Below are 24,540 nucleotides of genomic sequence, written 5' to 3' on the forward strand. Positions count from 1 at the left end.
GAAATTTTTCACTCCCACCAAGCATCCTTCTCTCCCTTAAAACTGTAACGTATCTACCATCACTGCACCAACATGCAGCAGGCAGCCTGCCACCAGTCTACAGCCATGCTGGGAAGTATTTCAGCTGAATTATTGGGGAGCTGATGAGGAAAGCAGGGCTATCACCCATTTTATTTCTAAACAGGGACACAATGCATGTCACACCGTGTGCCCCACCACTTCTCAAGTCTTTGCATAACAGTCTGCTCAGCTGAGCACAAGAGAAAATGAATCTAAACTGTTATTATTTAAATGTAACATCTGCAGAAATATGTTCTTCATCCTAAAACCAATTAGCAGTAAAATGATGACACATCAAACTTTTCAGACAGTTAAATTAATCAAAAGCTTATGCAGAGGCTGCATTCAAAAGGGCAAATGGCAGCAGTCGCTGGTGGCAGCAGCAGCCTGACCTGGGACAGGACAGCTATAGGCCCATCATGACCTCAGGAAAACAAGTCCATCAGTCATTGCCTTCCTTTGCAGCTAACTTGCATGCAGTGACCTTGATGGATGCTATGGTGGCAAGAGTCTCAGGCAGAGGCCAAGGCACCAATCTGCCCATGCTGGAGACTCCTGCTGGGTGAAAATGGCCTGGAGAGGATGGCAACTGGGAGCTTGGCCCAATTGGCCAAAGGATGTGAGCACTTCTTGCTCAGATGTCTGCCCCTATGGACTGAAGACTGGAAAAGCTGTTCCACAAGGATTTTTGAAAGTGGGTATCATGCAAAATTGACAAAAAAAGAAAAGATGATGAAATATTCAGTTTAAAAAAATGGAATGCTAAAATATATGGTAAATTTAAAAGGAAAAGGAAATTCTAAAGAAAAAATAATTAAATGGAGGACACCCACTGGCAAAGGTAAAGAAAAACAAATTAAACAAAAAAATATATATGCAATATAAGACCTATAATTAAACATCTAGAAAGCTTAGAGTCACTGTTACTAGTTTTACGAAGTATTTTAAAGAATTATAAAGTCAATGTTTTTGAAATTGTTTCAATGTTGCTTTTGTTTTTTTTTCCTTTAAAATCAGTTTAACACAAACTGAACATAAAAACATCTGAAAAGATTAGCAGTTAGTCTAGGAATTATAACTTTCATGGGTAGCTAGTTTTTATTTGTCTGGAATATTATTTAACACTGCTGATGAACAACAAATGTACTCTCCAACACTTATTATGTACAGTTGAACAAATGGTCTTAAAAATATAGTTTTGCTAAAGTATTTTGCCAATGGAACTAGTATGTATCATATAATTCAGGCTGAATCACAGCAGTGTCCAGAGGGCACATGTTAACCTTACACTGCACAGGTAAGAACAAATTAATGAAGCAGGTCTTCCTACCCAACTTGCTCCATAATTAAATGATCTGTTTGCTGACATGGCTGCTTTTTCAGGTGTCAGATGCCTTAGCCAGCTTGCAAAATATTTTTGGCACTTTGCAGCAGTGCTCTGTGGAATAACATTTTTCTAATAACTACAGTAATGAACAAGAAAGGACAGTTCTGTTTTGTCGTACTGTAAAATAATTAAGATGATGCAGAATAAATGATAGGAATAGAAACTATTGCTGCAAATAGAACTGTCTAATGTAAGTTACACCAACAATTAGTTAGGCTTCAGTGAAAAGCAAACATCCTCCAGATATTAGAAAAACATGAAATCACAGCAGTTATTTTTAAAGCATCCAATGTGATGAATGTTTGGCAGCTCAACTGGTGGCTAGTGGCTTGCGGCATCATGTCGGGCTGCCATGAGACAGGCCTCGGATATGAAATGACCGCAACAACACCACTCCAAGTGCTGGGCTGCTGCAGTGACATTGTGATAAAAAAATGACATTTGTGGATGCCAAAAAGAAAGAAGTAAAAGGAAAGGTTGAACTGTGCACTAGTATGAAAACATCCGTCTTAACCAAGTCCATGACTTCATGGAGTGGCCTGAAGCAAGTCAAGCAGTTTGCTGTCAAAATGAGATATCAGCTCCCTATAAGCACACACTGCTGGCGACCGAATTCAAGTGACACTGTGTATAACAGTGATGTCCTGGGGCAGAGTGATGGACCAAGGCATCAACCTGTATTCTGTAGACCAACAGAGATCTTCATCATTTTAGAAAGTGAGAAAAATTATTGCACATGTATGAGTTCCCAGTGCCAAAGCAAACTTACATACATTCCAGTACAGAAGAAAATAAAGCAAACATGGTGGAAGAAAATAAAAGCAGTAGGAAAACTTTCAACATCTAGTTATTTTGTATTTGCTTGTTTCCGGAGACTCTCTAACAGCACCACAGTTCCGTACTTTTTGGAGAAAGCTAGCAGTTTCAGGGCTGATGAAGTCACTAGCATACAGCTCCTTTCAGAAATCCTTTCTATCTTCTAGCGTTGTGAATTTGAAAGTAATAACATCAACATTTTCAAATCTAGGGCCTCAAGTGAGATAAATAATCCCCTGCATCATTCCCAAATACATGACCTGAATTTCAGCATGCCAGTGGAAGACGCAAATGGTAGACTGTCTGAAAATGCAACTGTTTATGTAGGAGACTAATCAAAGAGTAGTTGCTTCACTCCTAGAGCAAAACGTAAAAGTTTTGGCCATGTCAACTATGGGCTTCAGTTTCTTCAGCTGCAAAGGAGAAATGATACCTATCTCTTAGGAGTGTTGAGGTGTTCAATTCATGGATGTTTACAATATACTCTCAAATTTGGCTGAAATTTCTGGCTTTTTATTTGCACACGCAAGCCTTCATGTGTAACTGTTCTTGGCACTGTGTTCAGCCTTGTGTTATATGGGGTTCTCTCATATACATCAGATTGAAAGCAACTACTGAGTCATGGGTGCAAGTGTGGCAACCATTTGTTCTAGTCAATCATATGACATTTCCAAGTAGAGATTTCAAAGACAGATTGAGGCGAGTTGGGAAGTCAGTTCTTTTAACATTCTGATTTCTGTTCTGTGACTGAAGAGATTAGATTATTGGAAAACATGCTATTAGTGGTGGCTTGTGGCCAAAAGGTCTGCTTTGCATTCTGCAAGGGGTGCTGTACTTGCTGTAAATGAAGGAAAAGAGCTAGTTAAGTTACTCTAGCAAGGAATGTTCCCTTTGGGAATTGTCCACAGCAAACTAGAACTGTGGTTGGTGAGGAAAGAGCAGCAGGGAGAAGAAAAATAACAAAAAAGGTCAGAAATTTCAGGGAAATAAAAGGCCCTTTTTTTTCTATATTCTGAGCACCAAGTTAACGTTTAATGTTTGTTGATCCATTCTATGCTACTTTCTGCTTATCCAGACCCAAATGTATGAAAACCCAAACAATTACCGTGTAAGCTCATGCTTAAATTCCACCCCACTCCAGAAAGCACATCAGCATATAGTTGCCTTCACATATGTGATGCAGACCCCTTGACTTCTATTAGACTTAAACGCCTGATTAAAATTAAGGATACATCACATCCTTGATTAGAGGCTCTTATGCTTGTAGCCGGCACGTATCTTCCTGAAGTAGACAAAAGCATGACTCTTAACACACTAACCCAAACACTGAAAATAATGTTCTGAACTTCTCATCCCTTAAATAATTAGAAGACTAAATCATTTTTCATTTTTAATTATTTTCAGTATTTTTAGATTTCATAGTAAAGAACAAAAAGCTTCAAATATTTGCAACAGGATTATGTTTTCAATGTGCTTCATAGGAACAAAAACATTGCTTTTTTCCTTTTGGTAGAAGGCTTTTTTTAAGAAAATCTCCTTCCTAATTCTACAGAGAAAAGATACGTAAACTCAAAATGCTTATGAGAAGAGTTTGGTATTATTTTATTTATTAACTCTTAAAAATTAATGGTTTTGCTTTTTAAATCACTGACATAATATGTGGGAGTAAGATTCCTCCATGCTTAGAGTTAGCAGCTCTGTTTCTTTACTGCAGAAGGCTCAATAAAGATGATAATTTCAGTGCTTTTTTAACAGAAAGATTTTCAAATTTGAGATTACCTATTGATTTTATCAAGAAATTCCTAAACTATATCCTGCTATGAATAAAATCAGATTTCTTTTACTTCAATAAGAAAAAAAAATGGTGTTCTGGAAAGAGAGACTCAAATCCTGTTCCTTAATCTCTTAAGTATCCTTTTCAGCTCAAATCCACTGTTTACTCTGTAATATTTTCCATACCAATATAATATGTAACACTCCATATGGAAACAAAAAAGTACAACAAAGGTATGCTCACAGAAAATTGGAAAGAGGTGTTTGAAAGGAAACCAAGGGAGAATAACGCCAAAAGATCGGGGAAAATGATTACAGTGTTTTTCACTGATGTGAAAATGAGAGAAAAATACGATTATCACAAAACATGTTGTGATTTCCATCATCCTGAAAAAACCCTGGGAACGTGATGTAATCTAATCTCAGCAGTAGCTGTAGCAATAATGCTCTAAATATACGTGCAAGTCTGTAGGACTTCTTATCCTGAGGTCTTCAAGGCAATCGAGTAACATCCAGCTCCATGATGTGAGAGCGTTTAGGAATATCATTTTTCCTTTCCTTCACTGAAGCAACTCTTCAGCAGCGTATGTTTGGAAAAGGAATACACTGCCTGTCTGAGAACTAACCAGTCATAGCTGATAAATCTGGGAAACCTGTAGAGCTGCTAGGCTCTTACCAAAACCCAACATGATTGCTGTTGGCCTCATTCTGCTTTATACTACATGTGAGAGATGTGGCCACCCCAATGCCTAGGATGAAGCAAGAGTTCAGTACTGGGCATTCAGAAGAGCTAGTGAATTATTTCACTGCTGTTTTCCTCCTCTGAAGATTTCTAAGCTTTAAAGTATCTTGATGGTACATGTCTGAGAGCTGCTGGAGGCAGGGTACAGCCATTAGGCAGTTTGCACTGGGATATCTGCTTTCAGCCCACAGCTTTGTGGTATTCACTTACGTCAGGAACACAGTTGTTTGGTCACAACACAGGAAAAATGCTTTGGTAAACCCAATACTTCTCCAATTCTTTCTTCTATTATGACTTTATAAGCAAGGAACAGTTCTCTGAAAGTTTAATACCAGAAGAATTATACTGGTATAAAACAGGCATGAGAACAGATACATTAAAGCTTCAGTTAGGCCTGCTTTAGAGATAAAAATGTACAATAAAATCTGTATCTAGATCAGTGGAGTGTTTTCTACAAAACCAGCCTCACCTGAAGTGCGCACTCAAAAAGCCCATCTTTCTCTAGGTAGAAAAAACAGTCAGTCTGTAATTAGGAGCTGCCTCTAAAATATCTGATGCTATAAAACCATTTGCTATTGTAAGTAAGATACAGCAGATTAGTGGTTGGAAATAGGAATCAGTGAGTCTTGATCACATAATCCAAGCCAAGTTCAGGACACCTTCATAGTTAATAACTGCAGTGGCCTCAGGGGAGGCCATATGATCTCGATCACATGTGTGCTTCAAATAAGAGGCCAGACATCTTTCTGAAAGTATGCTGCAGCTCAACCATAAATTATTTCGCCTGAGAAAGGAACCATTGACCAGGTCCTAGTGCTTTTGCTAGGCAGGGGGTCATGTTACCCTCTCCCAGCAGGCCCTCTAATCCTAAAACCCCTAGCATCTCTCAGATAACACAGTCTGCAAGGCACTGCAGACTGTGCAAGTGACAGAATCATGGTGGTGCTCTCAGGTGTACAGTTCTGCCCATCTGAAGAGCACTTTCGAACAGTCAGAGCCCTGGCTGGGGGCTGCACACTCTGAGGGCTCAGCACTGTGTTAGCATTAGTCAGATAGTATCAGCAATATCATCGTTTTCTTACTCATAGTGAGTTATATTATACTCATCAATCTGATTTTGATGACATAGAAAAAAGAAAGTGAAATAATTGTGGATAAAAGCAAATAAAAATGCCATATTTTTAATATAGAGTGATGATCCAATATTTTCTTTGTGATTTGAGAACTACTTGCTTCACAGGAGTTTTCAGAAATAAAATAAACTTCAGTTTCGTTAAAACAAACTCCACATTGTTGCCTTATGAACAAAATTGGATTTTTATGTCTCATAAGGTTTCAATGTAGCATATCTGCTGGATGAAGCATCAGTGTAAGCAAACAGATGGTAGGAGACTTGTTGATTTTACCACAATATATTTGTGCAGGACAGAGAAGGGAAGAAATCAAGAAAGTATCCTTTTAATTTCACATAATCTTAGCCACTTGTCTAATGTAGTTTAACATTCACATGAAATTACTGAGAAAACAAAAGAAAATTAACAGTACCTTTTCATTTTTCAAAACCTAAACATTTATTTAAAATCTTTCAACAGTATGGTCTCTTCCTCAGTTTGTTTATTCTCTGTATCTGAGAAATTTAAGAAAGCACTGATAAATTAGTATTTTAAAGGGGATATAAAAATGGAATGTTGTTTCATGTGTTAATGGAATGAAATGATGGAATACTCCTCCTTGCTCAAAAAGCAAAAGGAATAACAAGAGAAGTTATTCACTGCTCCTGTCTTGTCTGAACTACAGCATGCATCTCACTTGGCTTCTTCGAACTAGCATCTCTGAAATGTGTTTAAGGTGCTGTCTTATATACAACTTGGATAAACTGTTGCCTTAAACAGCATGTCCACTCAGTGAGCATGGCTCTTAGGAAAAAATAGAAAAATGAACTTCACTATTATAGTCTCTCTTTTTGCACTTCTTTTTCATCCCCAGAAAACTGGGCTCCTGTTCTAGAAATATAAAGCTGAGCACCTCAGCTCTTACTGGTTGCAGAGTAGTCATTCACAACTGGGCTAAGTGTCTGTAATGCCCTCCTATCCTCAGTCATGTGTTTCACACTCATGTTGTATATGCTTATGATATGACCAACCATATGGTACTGTGGAACAAATTCTGAGAATCACTTTCATCATGGTCATAACATTGTAAGGTAAGCAGGAATGGCCCTTCACATCACAAAAGGGAGATGATATACCAGCAATTCCCCTGAAGTGATGGAGAATTAAAGCGTATGCTGCACTTGAACATTCAAGGATGACACTGAAGCATTCTCCATAGTAGAAACTAGGAGTCCTGGGGGTTCTTCTCTCTTTCAACTGTTTTTTACCATTTCTGAAAGGTTTCTACCCAACTTTGAAAATCAAAGTGCCTGCACTTAGGGATCCATATAGGGATTCGCCTTCCCTTTTTGTAGGCAACCAGCATTCCTGTCCCCTCAAGAATCTTTCTGGGTCTTGTTCGGTTTGACACTTCTGCAGATGGAGAGTAGTAGGTCCCTTCAGCTCGGGCATCAGGCTTTGTAGTCACTGGAGGCAACAGGCATTTTTAGGCCTCACTCCATCTGAATTATCTTAAACTTCTACCTAGGGATGACATTGTGCAAGAACTGCCATTTTTTTGTCCAATAATCAGCTTGATTGTTGGTATTTATGCTTTCAGTTCCTACAGCCAAAGGAATTGATTAAATTCTTTATTTATTTGGGTCAGTCAAATACAAACATCAACAAAGACCTGCCAAATTATCCAATGGAAGATTTGTTCCTTGATAACCAAAACAAACAAAAGAGGAATGACCTTCTGGACTTCAGCAAGAATTGTAAGTGATCTGTGTGTCTTAAAATGAGATCATTACTGTTGACTAGACTTAGAAAATACTTTCTCTGCCTCTTTCATGCTTTTCATAAACTGATGGCAATGGTCTACTGAAAAACTTTCAAGAGGATAGATATGAAAGATGGACTGATATTTGTAAGGGTTTTGAAAGGTGCATTCTTACTTCTGTTTCTTAATGCTATTATTATAAGGAGAATGTTAACAGAACTGCTGGCACTAGTAAAGATGTTTGTGTTACTAAGCTCAACTCTTAAATTAATCTGACTATGCTATTAAAAATCTTGCTGTCTGTAATTGTAAAAAAGATTCTGGACCATCTTGATTCTACAACATCAACATGTGTCAGAAAACAGCTTTTTCTCCTGACAGAAATTCAAAAATTGGCTCCAATTTCAGATCCACAGTTGCTTAGAGGAGTTCTGTGTAGAACAACTCCATTTGCTTTCAGCTATCCAAGCCCACTAGCTTAGAAACACTCCTTACTCATGTACCTCTTGCTTGAAGAGACCATCTAGTCTGCCCTTCCAGAGCTTTTCCAAAGCATAAGCTTTGATTTTGCCTAATATCCCGAAGCTCCATATGCACACATGGCAGTATAGAAGTTGTTTCCCCATACCTGCTACTTGACATTCATCATCCTTGCCACTGTCAAGAAACTCTAAATACTCTTGTTCTCTCCTCCTAATAGCTTTAGGGAAGGAAACTTCAGCACCTGAAAGCCCAGACAGACCAAGGACCAAATAGCAGACAAAGGCTTTTTGTCTGCTGCTTTTGGACATGAATGATGTCCAGTGATAGCGAAAGGCCAGTGCTCCATCCAAGACCTACTCTACAGCAGTCATTCTCTGAGAGATTTCTACTGATTTCAGCCAGAAATGATTTCAGTCAGAGATGGCCTTGCCTCAGCAACACTTGGAAAAAATGCACTGCATCCACCGGAGTCAAACACATCTCCACCTGTACTTCAAGTGCATCTTATGCTTGTGAACACACACAAACAACACATTGCTTAATTTGTGCTGGGTACTAGTCAACTGCACAGAGTAATAGCTGGAGCAAACATCACCTTCATCTGTCTAGACACCAGTCCAATATCCTCTGCGAGGGGGATGTTAATTACTTATTTTGATGCATCCCCTTTTATTTAACTTGTGGAGGCTTACTTCAGATCAACACAAGCACTGTACCTTCTCCTTTTCACTCTCTAGGCAACCTGCAGGATACATGTTTACTTTAACAAGTTTCACCCTTCTTCTCTGCTGTGATGTTGAAGCCTGTGACTCCGTAAGTGACAGAAATAAGTAATGGGAACATCCAGTGAGCCAGCATGCTCTTGCTCAGCAGCTCTCACCTAACTCTCCCAGTTACCCAGCTCACTTTTACCTCCTCTTCAGTAAAGTTCTAAACTTACATACTGAAAATGATGACTGAAAGTCTGAAAATTCAAATGTAACTATGAAACTTAAGATGAATTGACGAACAAATAACTCCCAGAAAATATCTAGACATTTTCTTTAAGATAGAGAGAGGGAAAATGAAAGGAAGCTGCCAACTTCAAAAATTATATATAATGCCAAGAGGGCTATTTGCATGCCACATATTTCTGAGTATCAGATATTACCACCCTAGGAAAACATCACAAGTGGCCTGGATGAGCTGCAGGCTTTTTTTTCTTGCAGGACCCAACAAGGAGGAAACTGGAGTCAAACTTTGTAATCCATTTTTGCCCCTTCTCTCTTGGAACCAGCATACACTTCTCACTGGAAAATCCCAATATATATGTATATATATAATGTAATTAAAATGAGGAAAAAAAATAACAGTAACACCAGCCTTTCTTGGAACACAAAATCTTGCAGTGCTATGCATGTCACAGAAATATACCTGCTGTTAACTGTGTTCCAAGCATGTCATATATTTTTTCAGGAAAAAAAAAAAAAAACTGGCTAGGCTCTAGGTGCACCTATGCATCTTTCTCAGAAAGCTGTAAATGTGGCCCTTTTAATTCTCAATTCTGAGTCCACTGGAAAGTTATTTCTGTCAGCATTACTTCTTAAGAATTTTATTATCAGCCCACGAAGAACCTTACCTACTTCCAGTATCACACTGCACGGTAAACACTTCAGACATTGCAATCAGAGGAATTTTAGATAATGAAAGTTATATATTTCACCAGAGAAGTGCTCATCTAATTTATATATTCCACCAGAGAAGTGCTCATCTTTTCCCCTTTATCATGTGATAATAGTGCAAAGGCTGTTTCTGATGAAAGTAGGCTTAGGAGAGAGTTTGGAGTTGTGTATTTTCGTTAGTGATGTTTTGTTGTGTATTTTTGTTTGTTTTGAGGGGGCAGAAAACAGAAAGACAAAAAAGTCCAAACTAGGACTTTGAGTACTTTTGCAGCCTGATACAGATCAGTTAAAACACATCAGTTCGGACACTTCCTTAGCATACTCTGCCCATTGCTGTCCTGAAGATTTGTGAGTAGGGTGCACACATTAGAGAATGCTGTCTCTGCACTGATTATTTATAATGATAACACACTGATGCTCAAATTACACTGTGTTCTGCCTGCTGCCTTCCATCTTGTCCTTCCCTACAAGTAACCCAGAGGTAAGGATGTTCACATGAGTTTGTAAAGCGCCTATTGCTGCAAACAATAATAAGAGCTATCAATTAGGAGCAGTTACTTACACTTTGTTTAATCTCTAACGGATTCTTCTAAATATTTACAGTAGAAGAGTTGTCAGACCAAATGCTGGAAATTACTGGCATCTTCCCAGAATCCAGAAAGGAAAAAGAAAAGAAACCCACTCGTTGCACTCTTCTGCAGGGTTTTAGCAGTCAGGATCTGCCTTTTATAACATGGTGGTACTGAGCACCTCACAGTGTGGAAGGCACACACGGGCCTCAAGAACCAGAGCTGTTCATGTGAAGGAGGTGTGAAGGAGGAGCAGGAGTCCTGTGAAGCAAGGAGAGCATGTGGCCCCAAGGAAGGACCCATGTGTCAGACAAATGCTCGATGCATGGGGCCCTGACAGCAGGAGGAGGGGATGAAAGCTGTACCACTTGCCCTGTCTCTGGTAGAACCTGAGGCAAGAGGCACTTGCGCAGCTTGTTATCTCTCTCTGTCACACAGCAGGTCACAGAAAACCTCAGAGAGTTGTTGTCTTACTTTGGAAAAAAAATCCATTGATTTTAAAATGAGAGCTTAGCCTGAATAAGGATCTGTGAATTTGTCCAGATCCAACAGTTTTCTGTAGTATTTGCCATTGTAAGGCCCTGCCCTGATTTTGAGATGTGTGTGTGCGTATGTGAATGTGTGTGTATGTGAATATGTGTGTATGAATGCAAGTGCGAGAGGGAGAGAAATCTCACTGCCTAAAACTGTTCTGCCAAAATAAACTTTGGAGCATTTTATAAATTAACTCTGCTCTGTGTGTTTATTTTTCTTGTGGAGATTCTAAAAAGAGACTGTTCAACTCATCTTATTAGGGGCAGCATACTTTTTTTAAAGAGAAAAATAAGTTCCTACTCTGCACTGGAAAGTATTTGCTATTTTCAGCTAAAAGTATTCTTTCCTTCTGACCTGGCATATTAGATAAGATTTATATTTCCGACCTGACATTAGGTAGTTAAGATTTATTCTTTTATATTAACTTTACTGAGCTTGCAAGCTATTCATTTACAGCACAGGGAATATATTTATGGCAGAAGCAAAGAAAGTTCACTACAAAGTAGTAAAATATGTTATTAGGAGTGTCCTGTAGACTGATGAAAATTGTGAGTACCCTTGCAGCTGGCTCCCTTCTGGCTCTTTTTTCCTTCTTTGTTATTTCAACTTTAAAATTTGAATTTGAAGTCAGTTTCAATGGTGAATAACTTAAAAGAGTCCAGATGATTCTAATATATCCACATATATATGTATGCATACGCTGCGTTTGAGAGGTGCAGGGAAAGGGATAACAAGTGACTTGAATTCTCTCCATGTTCTGCTGGCAATGACCCAGGCATAAGGAACATTGGACCTCACTCCCCTGCCAGTATAAATCAGGAGTAACTCTACTGAGGTATGAAACTGGTCTGTGAGTGAGAGCTGAATCAGATCTATAGCTCTCCTTTATCCAAAGGTGTGGGCCCAGGCAATCTGTTAATTTCCAATTTACTTAAAGAGGAGAACCGCAGACTGTGATGGAAATCTGGAAGCACTTCAAGCCTCTGTGGACAGAATACTGGAAAGTTAAAGGCCTCCTATTGAAATCAGTGATAAAACCTCCCATTAACTTCAATAAGAGCAGAATCAGGCCCTAAAAATGGCTGGAAGCCAAAGAACTGGATAGCTCATGCAGTAGGTAATAGGAGATTATGATTTTCACCAATAAATCACCGATACAAACCTGGCTGCACTTGGTTTAGACTCAAAATTGCTTTCATCTGATGTTTGTTTCAAACTGTCCATGTTGTAAAACCTTCAGGAAGAACTGGCAGACATGACAGCTGTCTCAGCAAGAGGCCGACGGCTGGAGGGGGTGTGGTATCTCTTCCATTCCCACGTCATCAGAGGGAGTCCATCTTAACGAGAAGCAAGAAGCACTGGCCCGCCCATATGGAGAGCAGTGCTTGGGTTCTGTCACTAACCAGAGGTTTTCTGTTTCAGAAACTGTCAGACTAACTCTGTAAATTCACTTAGACTGAGTGTACTGGGGGAAGGGGTTACTGTTCTATAGCAAGCCAAGAGGAGGAGATATTTCCATTTGTAGACATTATTCAACTGCTGTCACAAGAGAGAACAGAGATGTGCAGAGCTTTGAGGAATTCAGTGTGTCGAAGAAAGGGCTTGGCATACAGAAAGTTAGGATGATCAGGCATTACGAAAGCTGGGAATTGCTCAAGGAGTGCAACATATTGCAGTTTGGCTGTCAAACTCCACTGCCAATCCATACTGCATCTGAGAAGGAGAATTTCCTGCTAAATTGAGACCAGTTATTCTGGTATCTGAGCACTCAGTAGCACACTCTGACAATGTTTTGGGGAAACATTATTGAGAACATTAAGGGGAGGACCTCCCTTTCCCTTCCTCCAGATATTTTTGCAACTGGTAAACTTCTTCTGCTGGTCTCTGAAGGGTCCCTCCCTACTTCTTGGAGATCAGTAGACAAACTGGATTAATGTTTTGGTACTTGTGCTTGATCAAACAGTCCCAGCTATGTTTGATGTCAACTAGTACATTCACCACTTTCCAAACAGGACCTTTCACACTTTTGCACTTGATAGCCCTCAGGGCTATGTATTTCATTAAAGCACACAAACTCTTCCAGCTCACTTATTATTTTTCTACCAGACTATGTTTGACAATTGCTCCACGAATTTGCATCTTTGTATACACACAGAGATTCATAGCTTATTTTTACAATGTGGCTTTGTAAATCAAAGGAGTCATTCACTACTTTTTTTTTTTCCTCACCCAGAAATCCACTGCTAGCATCAATACCACCATACCATGGCTCAGTGGCATTTGTTCCCTTTTCACCATTTTTCCTCCAGACCCTGTGCTCAGAACCACAAGATGCAATAAACTGGCTTTACATTAAAAGGGAATGGTGAGAGGGAGACTTGTTCATAGTTACTAACTGGGCATGAGAGAATGTTCCCTCTCTTTTAGCTATCCACTGTCCATGCTGGCCTGGCATGGTGGATGTTTTCGTTCTGCGAATTACTTCAGTGACTACTTTGAGAAATAGTAATCAAATTCATAGATATAGTAAGAGAAGGAAGTGGGAAGCCTGGCAATTGTAGCTGAGGAGATAACAGAGTAGGAGAAAACTCATGAGTGCTGAACAAAGTGAAAAAATACAGTATGGAGAAAACAGTGAAAGGATTCCTCCCACACTTCTAAATGGCAAATTGCAGCTGTACGTTGACAAAAGAGGGTGGAGTAGCCTCATGACCTCTACCAGCACCTCATGAAGAAAAGTACAGACTACATTGCTGCTCCTTTCCTCGCTGAGTGAGAACAAAAATCCCCCACCATCATGGTTTTGGGTTTGTTTTTTTTTTTAATAGCCTATATAAATATCTAAGCTGTAGTCTGACAATATGCAAATTTTATGTTGGTAGTGCTCCTCGATCTGTTTGCTTCCTGACAATAGTTGCAACTAGAAACAGAATCAATCCCGTAATCTTTATGGGATGTTTATTCTGCTTAAACCAACTCCCAATAAAAACAAGGCCAAGACCCTAACTGAAAACCTGCCATGTGACTTATGATCATCACACTTCTCTCATAAATGACACAAAAAGTACTACTCCCTGCTGTTCCCTCAGCACTTACACAGACACATATACTCATGGACATCCCCAAATAATGTTAGCAACAGTGCTGTTCAGTTGCTATGTAGAACACAAAGACCCTTCTCCAGCACTACCCATCTCACCTGCACACAGTTCACCTCAACAAACATTGTTTTTCTCCTCACTGGCTAAAATTCCCAACCAGCTCACAGATGCCTTACAAAAAGCCAGATAGCTTTCACCTATATACCACCAAAGAAGGAAGGCTCCGTTTAAATTCCTGGTGTAGTTTTATGCTAAACAAAAAGAGGCTCCCATACCAAACTTCCAATCCAATTATTTTTGTTCTAGTTGAGTGTTTGATTTAAAAGATTTTGTTTTCTGTGACCAAACAGACCATAAAAAGAGTAGAAGACAAGTTTTCAAATGCATCAAAAGGATTTTAAAACTACACCTTTTGTGCTTGGGGTGACTGACCCTTTTATTTTATTTTAAAATAATTTCAAAGTAAAAATACTTTAAGAATGTGTTAAGAAGACCTTTAATTCTTGCTTGTGTCTACATGAGTTTGTATGCATATATGTAGATTAAAATATGAATGTACAGCAACGAAGAGGAGTTGGCTAAATGTATGAGCATGTATAAATACAGTTTCAATCAAAATAATGGATTTTGCTAACATTTTGCAAACAGTTTTAAACACCATCCTACTTTATCTGGTAAGTATATAGTTGGTTTTTTTCTTTCTTTTTTTTTTTTTTTTTTTTTTTTTGACATTTCTGTTGAATGCTATGTGTGCTAATGGTCGAAAAGATCTTTTTAGCAGACCATAGGCAAACAGTGTGCTAAGGGTTTTTCCAGCTCAAGGATGACAGCTGTAGGTCTGTGTGATTCCAGGGAATAAAATGCATAAAATAGAGAACTGGGAGCCAGAAAGCATGAGATGGAAGATTCTTCTGAATAAGCTCTCTTATATGTAATACTGCAATTTTTGTGGCTGATCTATTTTGGATAAGATGTGTCAAAGCTCTCTGCATTCCCCAGATAAAAATCTGAGGCCCTTTTTGATGCTCACAACAGTAGTCACAGGTAGTTGGAGAACAAGGAGGAAAGGGTCAACCAAGTAGTTCCATAAATAAATAACTGATTTTCAACATGTTATGCAAGGTTTCAGAGAGGATTATGGATTGACTTTTGTAATGCTCAGTGGTCTTTTAGTGGTAGTAATGATTTGTATCCTACTTTTTTTACATAATCAATAAAGCTGGACAATGCAAGAGAATACAATTCATTTGATTAATCTATTTTATCTGGACTCAGCTCTAATTTACAATGAGGAAGAAGTGGACTTCACTGCTAGCTGGAAAGTGTTACTTCAGAAGGAGGAGAACAGCAGCCTGTTCTCATCTTGGACGGGTACAATTCTCATTTCCTTTTGTGCAGAGCCAGATCCCAGCAAATAGGAATAAGACCCACAACCCATGCTTCTAACCTCTGTGAAAATTGTTCATCAGCATCCAGACACAGCACATAGAAACATTGCAAAGGAAAGCCTATGTGAAATCTGTTCCATAATTTTCATGTTAGGGGAGCAATCGGGCCCACTTGGACCTTTAAGAGACCACATAACTTTAACATACTTTACCATTTGTTATGCTATTTCTCAAAATATATTTAATTCAGAGATACAAATGTAACAGCTTACTTGTCCTGAGATATTTGAAATAAGATGTATTTTTTAGAGTACGATTAACATCTAAGTGAGTTACTGAGAAGAAAGCTCGTGGTATCCATTTGTGGAAGAAAATCAACATTCTCAAATCATACCAATTTTGTATGTTGTTGGCAAAAATAAATGATATCAAAAGAGAAATGGAAATACTTTTGTCCACTATCTTTCCAGGGGAATTTGTTTTTATATTTAATTTGTTTCTCAGAATAACTTTGGTCTTAGAAAATAATATGTGACCTCCGCAGTTATATGGATGTCCTCTTGCTGATAGTAACATACACCTGAATCCTACAGATAAATTCTTACACCACTGAAGCTTTCCCTCAGTGGATGTATTAAATAGCACTTCTAAGATGTTTTTGCCCTAAAAGCTGGGCGTTGGGCATAAAAATGCTTGTCCAGGGTGCAGCACAAGTTACAAAGTTCTGTGCACTCATGCAAAATTCCAGGTTCAGTTTTAATACACACTCAACTCTGAAACTCATTAGCTGTTCAATTCTTCATAAAGCAGAAGCCTAATCCACAAATGCGTTATCTCATTTTGGACCACAAAATTGAACATCTTTGCAAATTACCATGTTGTGTAATTTGTTTACCTTTCCTGCTTTTACAGTTCTGTCTTTTATATTTTATGACATCTGCGGACGCTATGCCCACTGCAAGGTCTTATCTGAGTGGATTATTTTTAATTCTGTGTTTTACTAAAACTTTCTGTAATCTTCGGATTTGCTAAATGTATGCACTTAACATTCTCTGACTCCCGTGTTAAATAAATATCTCTTGGTCCCACTCAGTTTATTTTGAGGGAATAATTCTTCATTCATCTGTGTAACAGATAGCAAAATTAAAAAAGTAACCTCTTATTCAGCAGCAAAGAAAAAGTGTAGTGAAATTAACTATGAACACTCTAGGAAAAAAGGTTGTGAAACACTTGCCGACACTGATATTTGTAATCTTCATGAACAAGCGATCAAATAATGCAGGGCAAGTGTGTGTGGGAGGCAAGCTCTGAAGAAACTGGCTGTTTTCCTCTCTGACCAGTTGAGCTGTTATGAATAAAAAATGTTGTTGCTAAAGGAACCTGTAATAAATCCTGTTGGGAGTATTACATGTGCTGATAACACACATAAACTCTGTAAACATATTAAAGTGTCAGGTTTTAGTAGCTCTGGTTCATGTGGATGTTTGTAAATGTTAGCAAGAAACGCAATGGAAATCTCCTTTCACCAGCTGGTTGCTCCTGCATTTGTAGTTCACAGAAGAACCTTCTCCCCTTCCCTCCTCCAAGGAATATCATTCCTTGCTTCACATGAAAGACGAGGGAATCACATTAAAAGCCTACCTCTGCTGTAACTTCCCACCAAAACACTATCACTGCTCTGGTGAGTTATTTGGAGAGAAGCAGGGCAGAGGAGCTGGTGATTAGTAAGGGATTTATGCTGTCCTGAGTATCACTGCTTTGAGCAGCAATGCCCTCAGTCAGTGCTTTGGTGTCAATAGTGCTAGCAGCTCCGAGCGAGGCATCCAAGTTACCTTCCAGTGCATGGAAAGCATAGGGGGCTCCAAAAGGGGGGAACAGAAATGACCACACTGAGCAAGGAATTCTTAGCTGGGGCCAGAAACTGTATCACATCTTGGCTATCTTTGGTGTTTGGTGCCCTGGCACTGGTACCCAGACCTGTAAGACTACGTGTGTGCCTATGTTCTTTAACACTGTGAAGGAGGCCTCACTCTTTGAAACAAAGGAAGGTGCAGCCTTATTACCCTTAATGTATCCAAAATCTTAGCTGCAAAAATATTCATCTAGAGTTGGAAAACGACATTATGTCACATGCCTTTAGCTCAAGTTGATCTGCACAAATAAACTGACTCTTATTTGCAGGTCATCTCAGGTGGTTTGGCTGCAGCCAGCAGCACAAGAGAGGAAAGGGTCAGTGAGCTGCTTACAGGGAAAACCATATTTCTGCGTACAGAAGCAGTCGCCAGCAAGATGATTGAGACCCTTGTTATCTTTGGAAGAAATCTGTTTCATTATTTTTATTATTCGGTATTATTTATTTATAACTTTTTTTACCCACGGTTTCTTTAAGAGAAAATGTCAGAAGGGCACTGAGCTCAAAAGTCTCCCATGCCAGGTGAATGCTCAGTCTGGGCAAGCTAACATCTCACATAGAAACAACAAACCACCTGAGAACTGTCCACTTTAGGGCTAAGGTGGCAATTCAGCAGGGCTTTGAAAGTAAGGTGTTCCGATCCTGCACCAGACATACCTTAGGCATCTGTGCCCCACTCTTGGATCTGAGTCCTGCTGTTTCTCCCCTAGCACCTTACAGGAAGCCACAGAATTCTTACATCATTGCCATTCCAACACGCATCAGTGAGTTCCTGTTTTATTTTACAGCACCCTAAAATCTGCTTTACCCTGCAGAAAACATCCAACATCTGAAATCCCACATCTCGAACCTTTCATGTTTCAATGGAAAATGTGTCAGGACATGAAGCTGACACACAACAAGAGACCTAAAGGAATTATGTCTGTATCAAGACGCTACTATAGCTCCATGTAGAACGTGTGGTTCAGGGTTTTACTTTTGCTTAACAGTATCACCATAAGCATCCCGTTAAGTTCTTCCCCATTAATGCCTTTGCTGTGGGGAGCAAAATACTGCACTATGTGAGGAGCACAGTGCCACTCCAGCCAGAGGTCAGGGCCCCCCCTGGCTCCAACCCCTGCAGCTAGTCCTTGTGTGAATAAGTTTTGCGGCTCCTTTTCTTGAGTGGGAGCTGTTTGTAATGATGCGAGTGAATAGTTTAAAGTGAACATTTTAAAGTCCATGATCTAGAGCTCGTAAGCTAGAAATCAAAACACAAGGATGTTTATTTGACAACTATTCTATAGCCATAGCGCAGTTGTGCTTTTTGTTCTTTAAGTGGCGTTGCTCATTTCAACTGCTAACAACAAAAATATGGCCAAAGCAATTGCTAATAAATCCCATTGGATTTCATTATGATAAAGTGTCCAGTAAGTCATTGTTTTGCCATTGTCAGAAGCCCAGTTGTTCAATTATTTATAAAAAAAAAAAAGTAGTAGATCTTCTTTTTTTGAGGGCCAGAGCATGTTTTGCATGAACAAATACTTACTGCTGCATTGTTTGTGGTAATAGCAGACAGATTTTTGTTTAAAAACATGTATGGTTTCAGCTGCTTTTTCTCATCTGATAAGATTACTTTGTTCTGAATTATTTTGGTAAAAAAATTGGCAAAGCATTTTTGAATTGTTCAGAATCCAAAATTAGAAATGAGACAAAAATATTATTCCTTATTAGTTTTACATCTCTTTCACCAGACTTTCGCAACTTTTAAATTAATTTCAAGAGCAAATGGGACAATTTATTGTAGGGGAAAAAGGTTCTCAGGAACCCCCATGGTTTTAATGGAGAGTTTTCCCATTAGTCACTGCCTATAAATGATTGAATATGAAGCGATAGGCAGCTTATTAGTGTTAGTGGGTAAGAGCCACAGTCCAGACAGCATGCTTGCTTTATTAACTGGAAGGGAAAACGAGCGGACTAAGCAACAGATAATGGCTAAGTCCCATTTCTAAGTTCTAGCTCAATTTCTGTTATTAGAATTTCCATTGTCTCCAGAAAAAGAAAAGACTAAAAACAAAAAAACTGAACAAGAAGGAATGTACTAGGGATTTGCAAAGGCTTCATACACTGAAAACAAGCTTAAAAGAAAAAATTCATCTCAGCATTTGCTGCACTGGCTTCAATTGGCTCAGTAAGTGAAAGTAGTAAAATAGCTGTCGTTTCCATATGCTTAAGAAAGAAGTTGCCTCGCAGGCAGATGATATGTGAAAGGCACAGGGCATTGTTTTTTTTTCCTATGTAGGTATCTTACATATTTGGATAATGATATTTTGCAAGTATTCCGGCACAGGAATCCTTCAAAACTCAAAATCTTTCCTGGGATCCTTTGAAAAGAGCCCTCTGCAGCTCAGGAAAGTCCACGGAACTTTCTCCACTGAAAACTATGGAGGCAGGTTCAAGCTCTAAAGTCATCACATTAATAATAGCAATGTTTTGTTCTGTCTGCGAAGAGAAGTATGACTTCTTATATATCTGCTGATACACTGTCAATGGCTTTAAGAAGTGGTGGCATTATGTGTATTTACAGTTCAGCAGAACTTTTAAATAGATTAAGAAGTGCCTTCAGGAGCTGGATGGAAAAGAAATGAAAATTATCACCATTTCAGATGTCAGGTATGAAATGGGAACTGATCTGTAGTGTTCTTTACTCTCACACGCCGACGCTCTTGGGATACGCGCCGCTCCACCAGCAGCTGGTATGTTTCAAGCCCGGGTCTACACGCACGCACAGCTATAAAAAAAACAACCCAAGCAAGCTACCCTATAATTCTTCTAATGCTTTCAGCAAGGGGTAGGGCTTTTTCCCTATTTGATTATTTAAGATATCACTGCTATGAAATCTGTTCGCAGTTTATGAAAGTACGATGAGACTGTTCTATGGCTGCTTTTGCTTCTTATGACTGTCATAAGAATTTCACAGTATTTCGAAACAAACGGGCTCATCCACAAACGCGAAATATAGTTTCACTACAAAAAAAAAAAGACGCACTTGTCACAGCAAAGTATTTACGCTGACTATTCAAAGATGCAACCATCACCAAAAAAAAATGCATTGGCCAGACATAAATACTCTGAAAGAGAGCTAACAGTGAACAGTTTAATCTCACCCAAGGTCAGATTCAGCTCATTGATGGCTACTGATCAGCTAAGCTCTGCCCCCCGTTACTGCACTCAGATATTAAATGATTTCTTTAAAAAAAAATCAGTAATAACCCCTATATTATGTTTAGAATGTACTGTATCGCTATGCGTGCCGTGCCGACCTCAAGCATACATACAAGTGCTAGAAATATGCATATTGATGGTGAACTGCTAAAAAAAATTACTTCCCAAAACACAATGTTATTTTAACTAGTAATGTAATTTCTCCTTTTTCTCTTGGGACAAAGACAGGAGGCAATGCCAACACTGGCCACCATGAGCCAACAGCAGTGTACATCTTGGCAGCTCTGCACCCAAACTGCAGCTCCATAAGTCATGCTGACAGCTGTACTCCCAGATGTAGGACTGATACGAGCGCAGGACTTTCTATCTGTCTGCTGTCACTTTGCTTACTCTGATGATACCCAAATTTAGCCCTTGGCGTGTTCACAGTCCATGGGGTCACAGCAAACGCTCTGGAGGTCACTGGCAGAGCCACATCAAACACTGCTCCATTTCCGGCAGTTAAAAGGTCAATGAGAAAGGTGCACAACTGTCGGTGCTGAGCGTGGAGGGCCGATGGTGGTCTGCAGAGCCAAAACACTTCGGAACTGTGGACTTAATCCTACTTCTTTTCTAAGAAAACTACTCACTGGCAGATACACAGAATTTCCTACAAGGTGGTATGTTAGTCTCTACTTGCTGCATATTAATCTCTCTTGTAGGACCCCAACAAGCAACTCAATTTGTTAATCTTAAGTGCTCTTATCAGAATGAACACACACATCTCTTGGCTAATGGCATGTTTGCTTTTGAACTTTTATTGATCGCGTCTGCCGCATCTATTTATGGACGCAACCCCTGTCCGCACCCCACTGTTGACTTCGGATGAGATCCACCTCTACTTCTACTCCTCCAGCAGCACATTTACAATTTGTAGAGAGACAGAAATTTTAGATATTCCAACTTGTAACTTCAATGAAAGTTTGGTCCACAGGTACAAAATAAGTAATGCCTCAGCACCAGGCCCTCCTGATGGGGGAAATTAAGAAAGAAATTTCAATTTACATGAGCTGAGCTTGGTGCTGCATACTGCAAATTAGTCAGTTTAGGCTTTGTTATTCTTTTCTCTTAAAATGTGGTGGTATTAACACACAGGATAGGGCCTCGGATATTTAACAAAGTGAAGTAACAGAAGTTCACTCGTTCATGGCTTGATGAAAATAGTTTAAACTGCATTTGAAGTACATAGGTGGGGTGGAAAATTGGAAGCACTTCCCAAGCAATGGGTCTGGGACTTACGTTTAAAGGATACTGACTGGGGAAAAGAGACAAGAGATCCAGAGAAAGTCTTCATGTAATAGACACATCGGACAGGTGTCTTTTCTACCACTTCTGTCACTTTTTCAAGTGGCAGCATCCACTAACAAAGATCCGCAGATATTTACAGCTGAAATAATCTGTGCAAATAGTGTCCCAAGCCTCTTTTATAAGAGCTTCCATAAATACTCACACTCTAATTCTCGCTTCACACCCAATAAGCAGCAGTGATACCTCAGTGTGTTTTACAGCCATCTGATCTAAGGACCTCAACCAGACCTCAACCACATCCCAGTGAGACATTCTGATGGATATGGCCCTTCACTTACAAAGCCAAGGGCCAGCTTTCCATCTCTAGCTGCAATTCTTTCCATCAATTGCTCACCAGTGAGTTCAGCTTAACTCTTGTCTTTTAAACAGAAAACTTTGAGCAAGTTCTCAGTACCTTCTCCACGTTGCGCCATCCAGGTGTTCTGGGTTTTTTTGGTTGTTTTTGTTTGTTTGTTTGTTTGTTATTTTCAGCCAACACCTCCAGTTCTAGCTCCCTAAAATCACTCAGCTCAACGAGTGGGGCTAAGGCTCAGGTAGGACCGCACGAGCAGAGCCAAGCCAAGCTGAGCACCTGCCGCCGGCTGCCCGCCGCGGCTCAGGACAGCAGAGGTCGCCGCTGGCCCGGCTCTGGGTCCGGCACGGCGCGGCTCGCACAAGGTGCTCCTGGGGCTGCCCCCCGCTGCGTGGCCCCGACGGCGGAGAACGGTGCGTGGAACGACCACGGGGAGGGTGCAAGGGGTACGACTCCCGTGTCCCTCGGCCGAGCTCCTTCGGGGAGCCCCTGGAGCAGAGGGGCCGCGGCTGCCAGGGCTTAAGGGAGCAAGCGGTTAGCGCGTGAGACCGCGGAACCGTCCCGTGCCAAAGGCAATATCCGAGCCCCGAACGCTCGCTGCGCTGCCGCGGGGAAGGGGTGCTGCGGCCCCCATCCGCTTCGGGGCACGCCGGGTGAATCGGACCCTGTGTGCAGAGCGGACAAAAAAGCCTTTCAAACGCTACTCATGCCGGGGAGGGGAGGGGAGCAAAAAATAATAACATCAGCCCCCGCGTCCTCTCCCTGAGGAAGTAATTCGATGTACTCCTCGCTGAATAAACGCAAGCTACCGCTCATTTCCCCGCTGTCCGCAGCTGTCACGGGAAGGGGACATAAGAGCGGTAGGTGTGCAAAAAGTGCCTCCCCTACGCGATCGGCCGCGGTCGCTGCCCTCGGGGGCCGGAGAGGAGCACGGTGAGGGCACAGCGCGGCGGCGCTCGGAGCCCAGCGTGGGGCGAACCGTGCCGGAGCTTCGCTCCGTTCGCTTCAGCTCCGAGTCCCCCACCTCCGGGAGCTGCAGCCGTACATCTTGAGGGCTGCTCCCTCACGGCTGCCTGCGGCGTGCATCGGGGCGGCCGGGTCGAGAGGGAAGGATGCATTCAGCCCACTCGGAATCACCCGGAGAGTGAGGCAGAGCTGCTGCCCCGGGGGCTGCCAGGGCGGCCACACCGCGGGGGACTCCGCTCGCTATGAGGCGGCGATCCGTCCCGGCGGGTCCCAGCTCTGCCCTCTGCGGCCTCCTCCGATCACCGCAATGTGATCGAGGGGGGGACGAAGGCTCTCGGGACATCGCGGCAAAAAGTTACCTGCACCGTGTTCTCTCATTGGGAAGCGCTAAGAAAATAAAGTTCCCCTTTAGCAGACGGAGAGGATCACGCGCAACTCATCCCGGAGCCGGCGCTGCTCATCCCAGTGAGGGGACATAGAAAATAGGAAAGAACCGAACCTCGCTCCGTCCCATCCGAACTCCGCGGAACGCGCGCAGGTCCGCTCAGCGCGGGGCTCGGGAACACCGCGGCAGCTCCCGGGCAGGTGGGCGGCACGGCGCGGGGAGCGGGGACGGCAAAGCAGAAAGCCCTTCGCACTTACTTCTTCCCTGTCGCCGTACCCTGGAGGCGTGCTGGCTGCCAATGTATTCCATAAAGTTCAAAGCGATAAAAAACCAAGAAATCAGTCGCAATTGCATAGTAACCCTTTGAGAGTTCCGCTTCTCCTTTCCGTTCGTTTTTTTTTTTTCCTTTCCTTTCGAAAAAAAACCGAGGCGGCGCGGGATGAGCACAGCGGCACAGATACCTGCGCCGATGTCCAAAGCCAGGCTTGGCTGAGCTGGTGGCCTTTTTTTTTTTTTTTTTCCTTTTTTATTTTTTTCTTTTGCTTTTTGCGCTTTTTTCCCCCTTTTCTTTCCGTTTTCTTTTTCTCTTTTTTTTTTTTTTTTTTTTTTTTTTCCTCCTCTTTTATTTATTTATTAATTTTCCTCTCCCCTCTGCTCTTCCTATACCACTTCAGCGCCGCCCGTCCCGCTGCTACCTGCGGCGGACCTCAGAGGGCACTCAGCAGCCGAGAGGAGCCGTGCAGCCGCCGCCGGGGTCCATGCCGGCAGCATGGTGGGGGGGTGCCGGTGGGCGTGCGGCAGAGCGGCCGTGCGTGCGGCGGGCGGGCGAGGTGCCGACAAGGCCGGGCGGGCCGACGGCGGTGCGAGGAGTGTGCGAGGGCGGGAGCGCCGGGGGGGCAGGAGGAGGACCCAGCCCCGCCGCCGCTCCGGAGCAACCGCGGGGCGCAGGTGGGCCGGGCCCCCCCCGCCCGTCGACGGGCAGCCCCCGCCGGGCCGCGTGCGGCAGCCGCTCCGGAGCGGGGCCCCGGGGGAGCGGCCCCGGGGCG

General features: G+C 41.5%; 1 protein-coding gene across 1 annotated transcript in view; it reads right to left on the reverse strand.

The window, feature by feature from the left end:
• Positions 1-23,848, reverse strand: part of RSPO3 (R-spondin 3) — a gene marked incomplete at both ends in the record, with an annotated part of 58,244 nt that extends 34,396 nt beyond the window's left edge. Inside the window, one exon of the mRNA XM_079550466.1 lies at positions 23,752-23,848. Within this exon, the coding sequence (XP_079406592.1) occupies positions 23,752-23,848 (97 nt within the window). The remainder of the gene's footprint in view (positions 1-23,751) is intronic.
• Between the last annotated feature and the right edge of the window lie 692 nt (positions 23,849-24,540).

The sequence above is a fragment of the Tetrao urogallus genome (genome assembly GCF_951394365.1).
Source record: "Tetrao urogallus genome assembly, chromosome: 2".
Taxonomy (NCBI): domain Eukaryota; kingdom Metazoa; phylum Chordata; class Aves; order Galliformes; family Phasianidae; genus Tetrao; species Tetrao urogallus.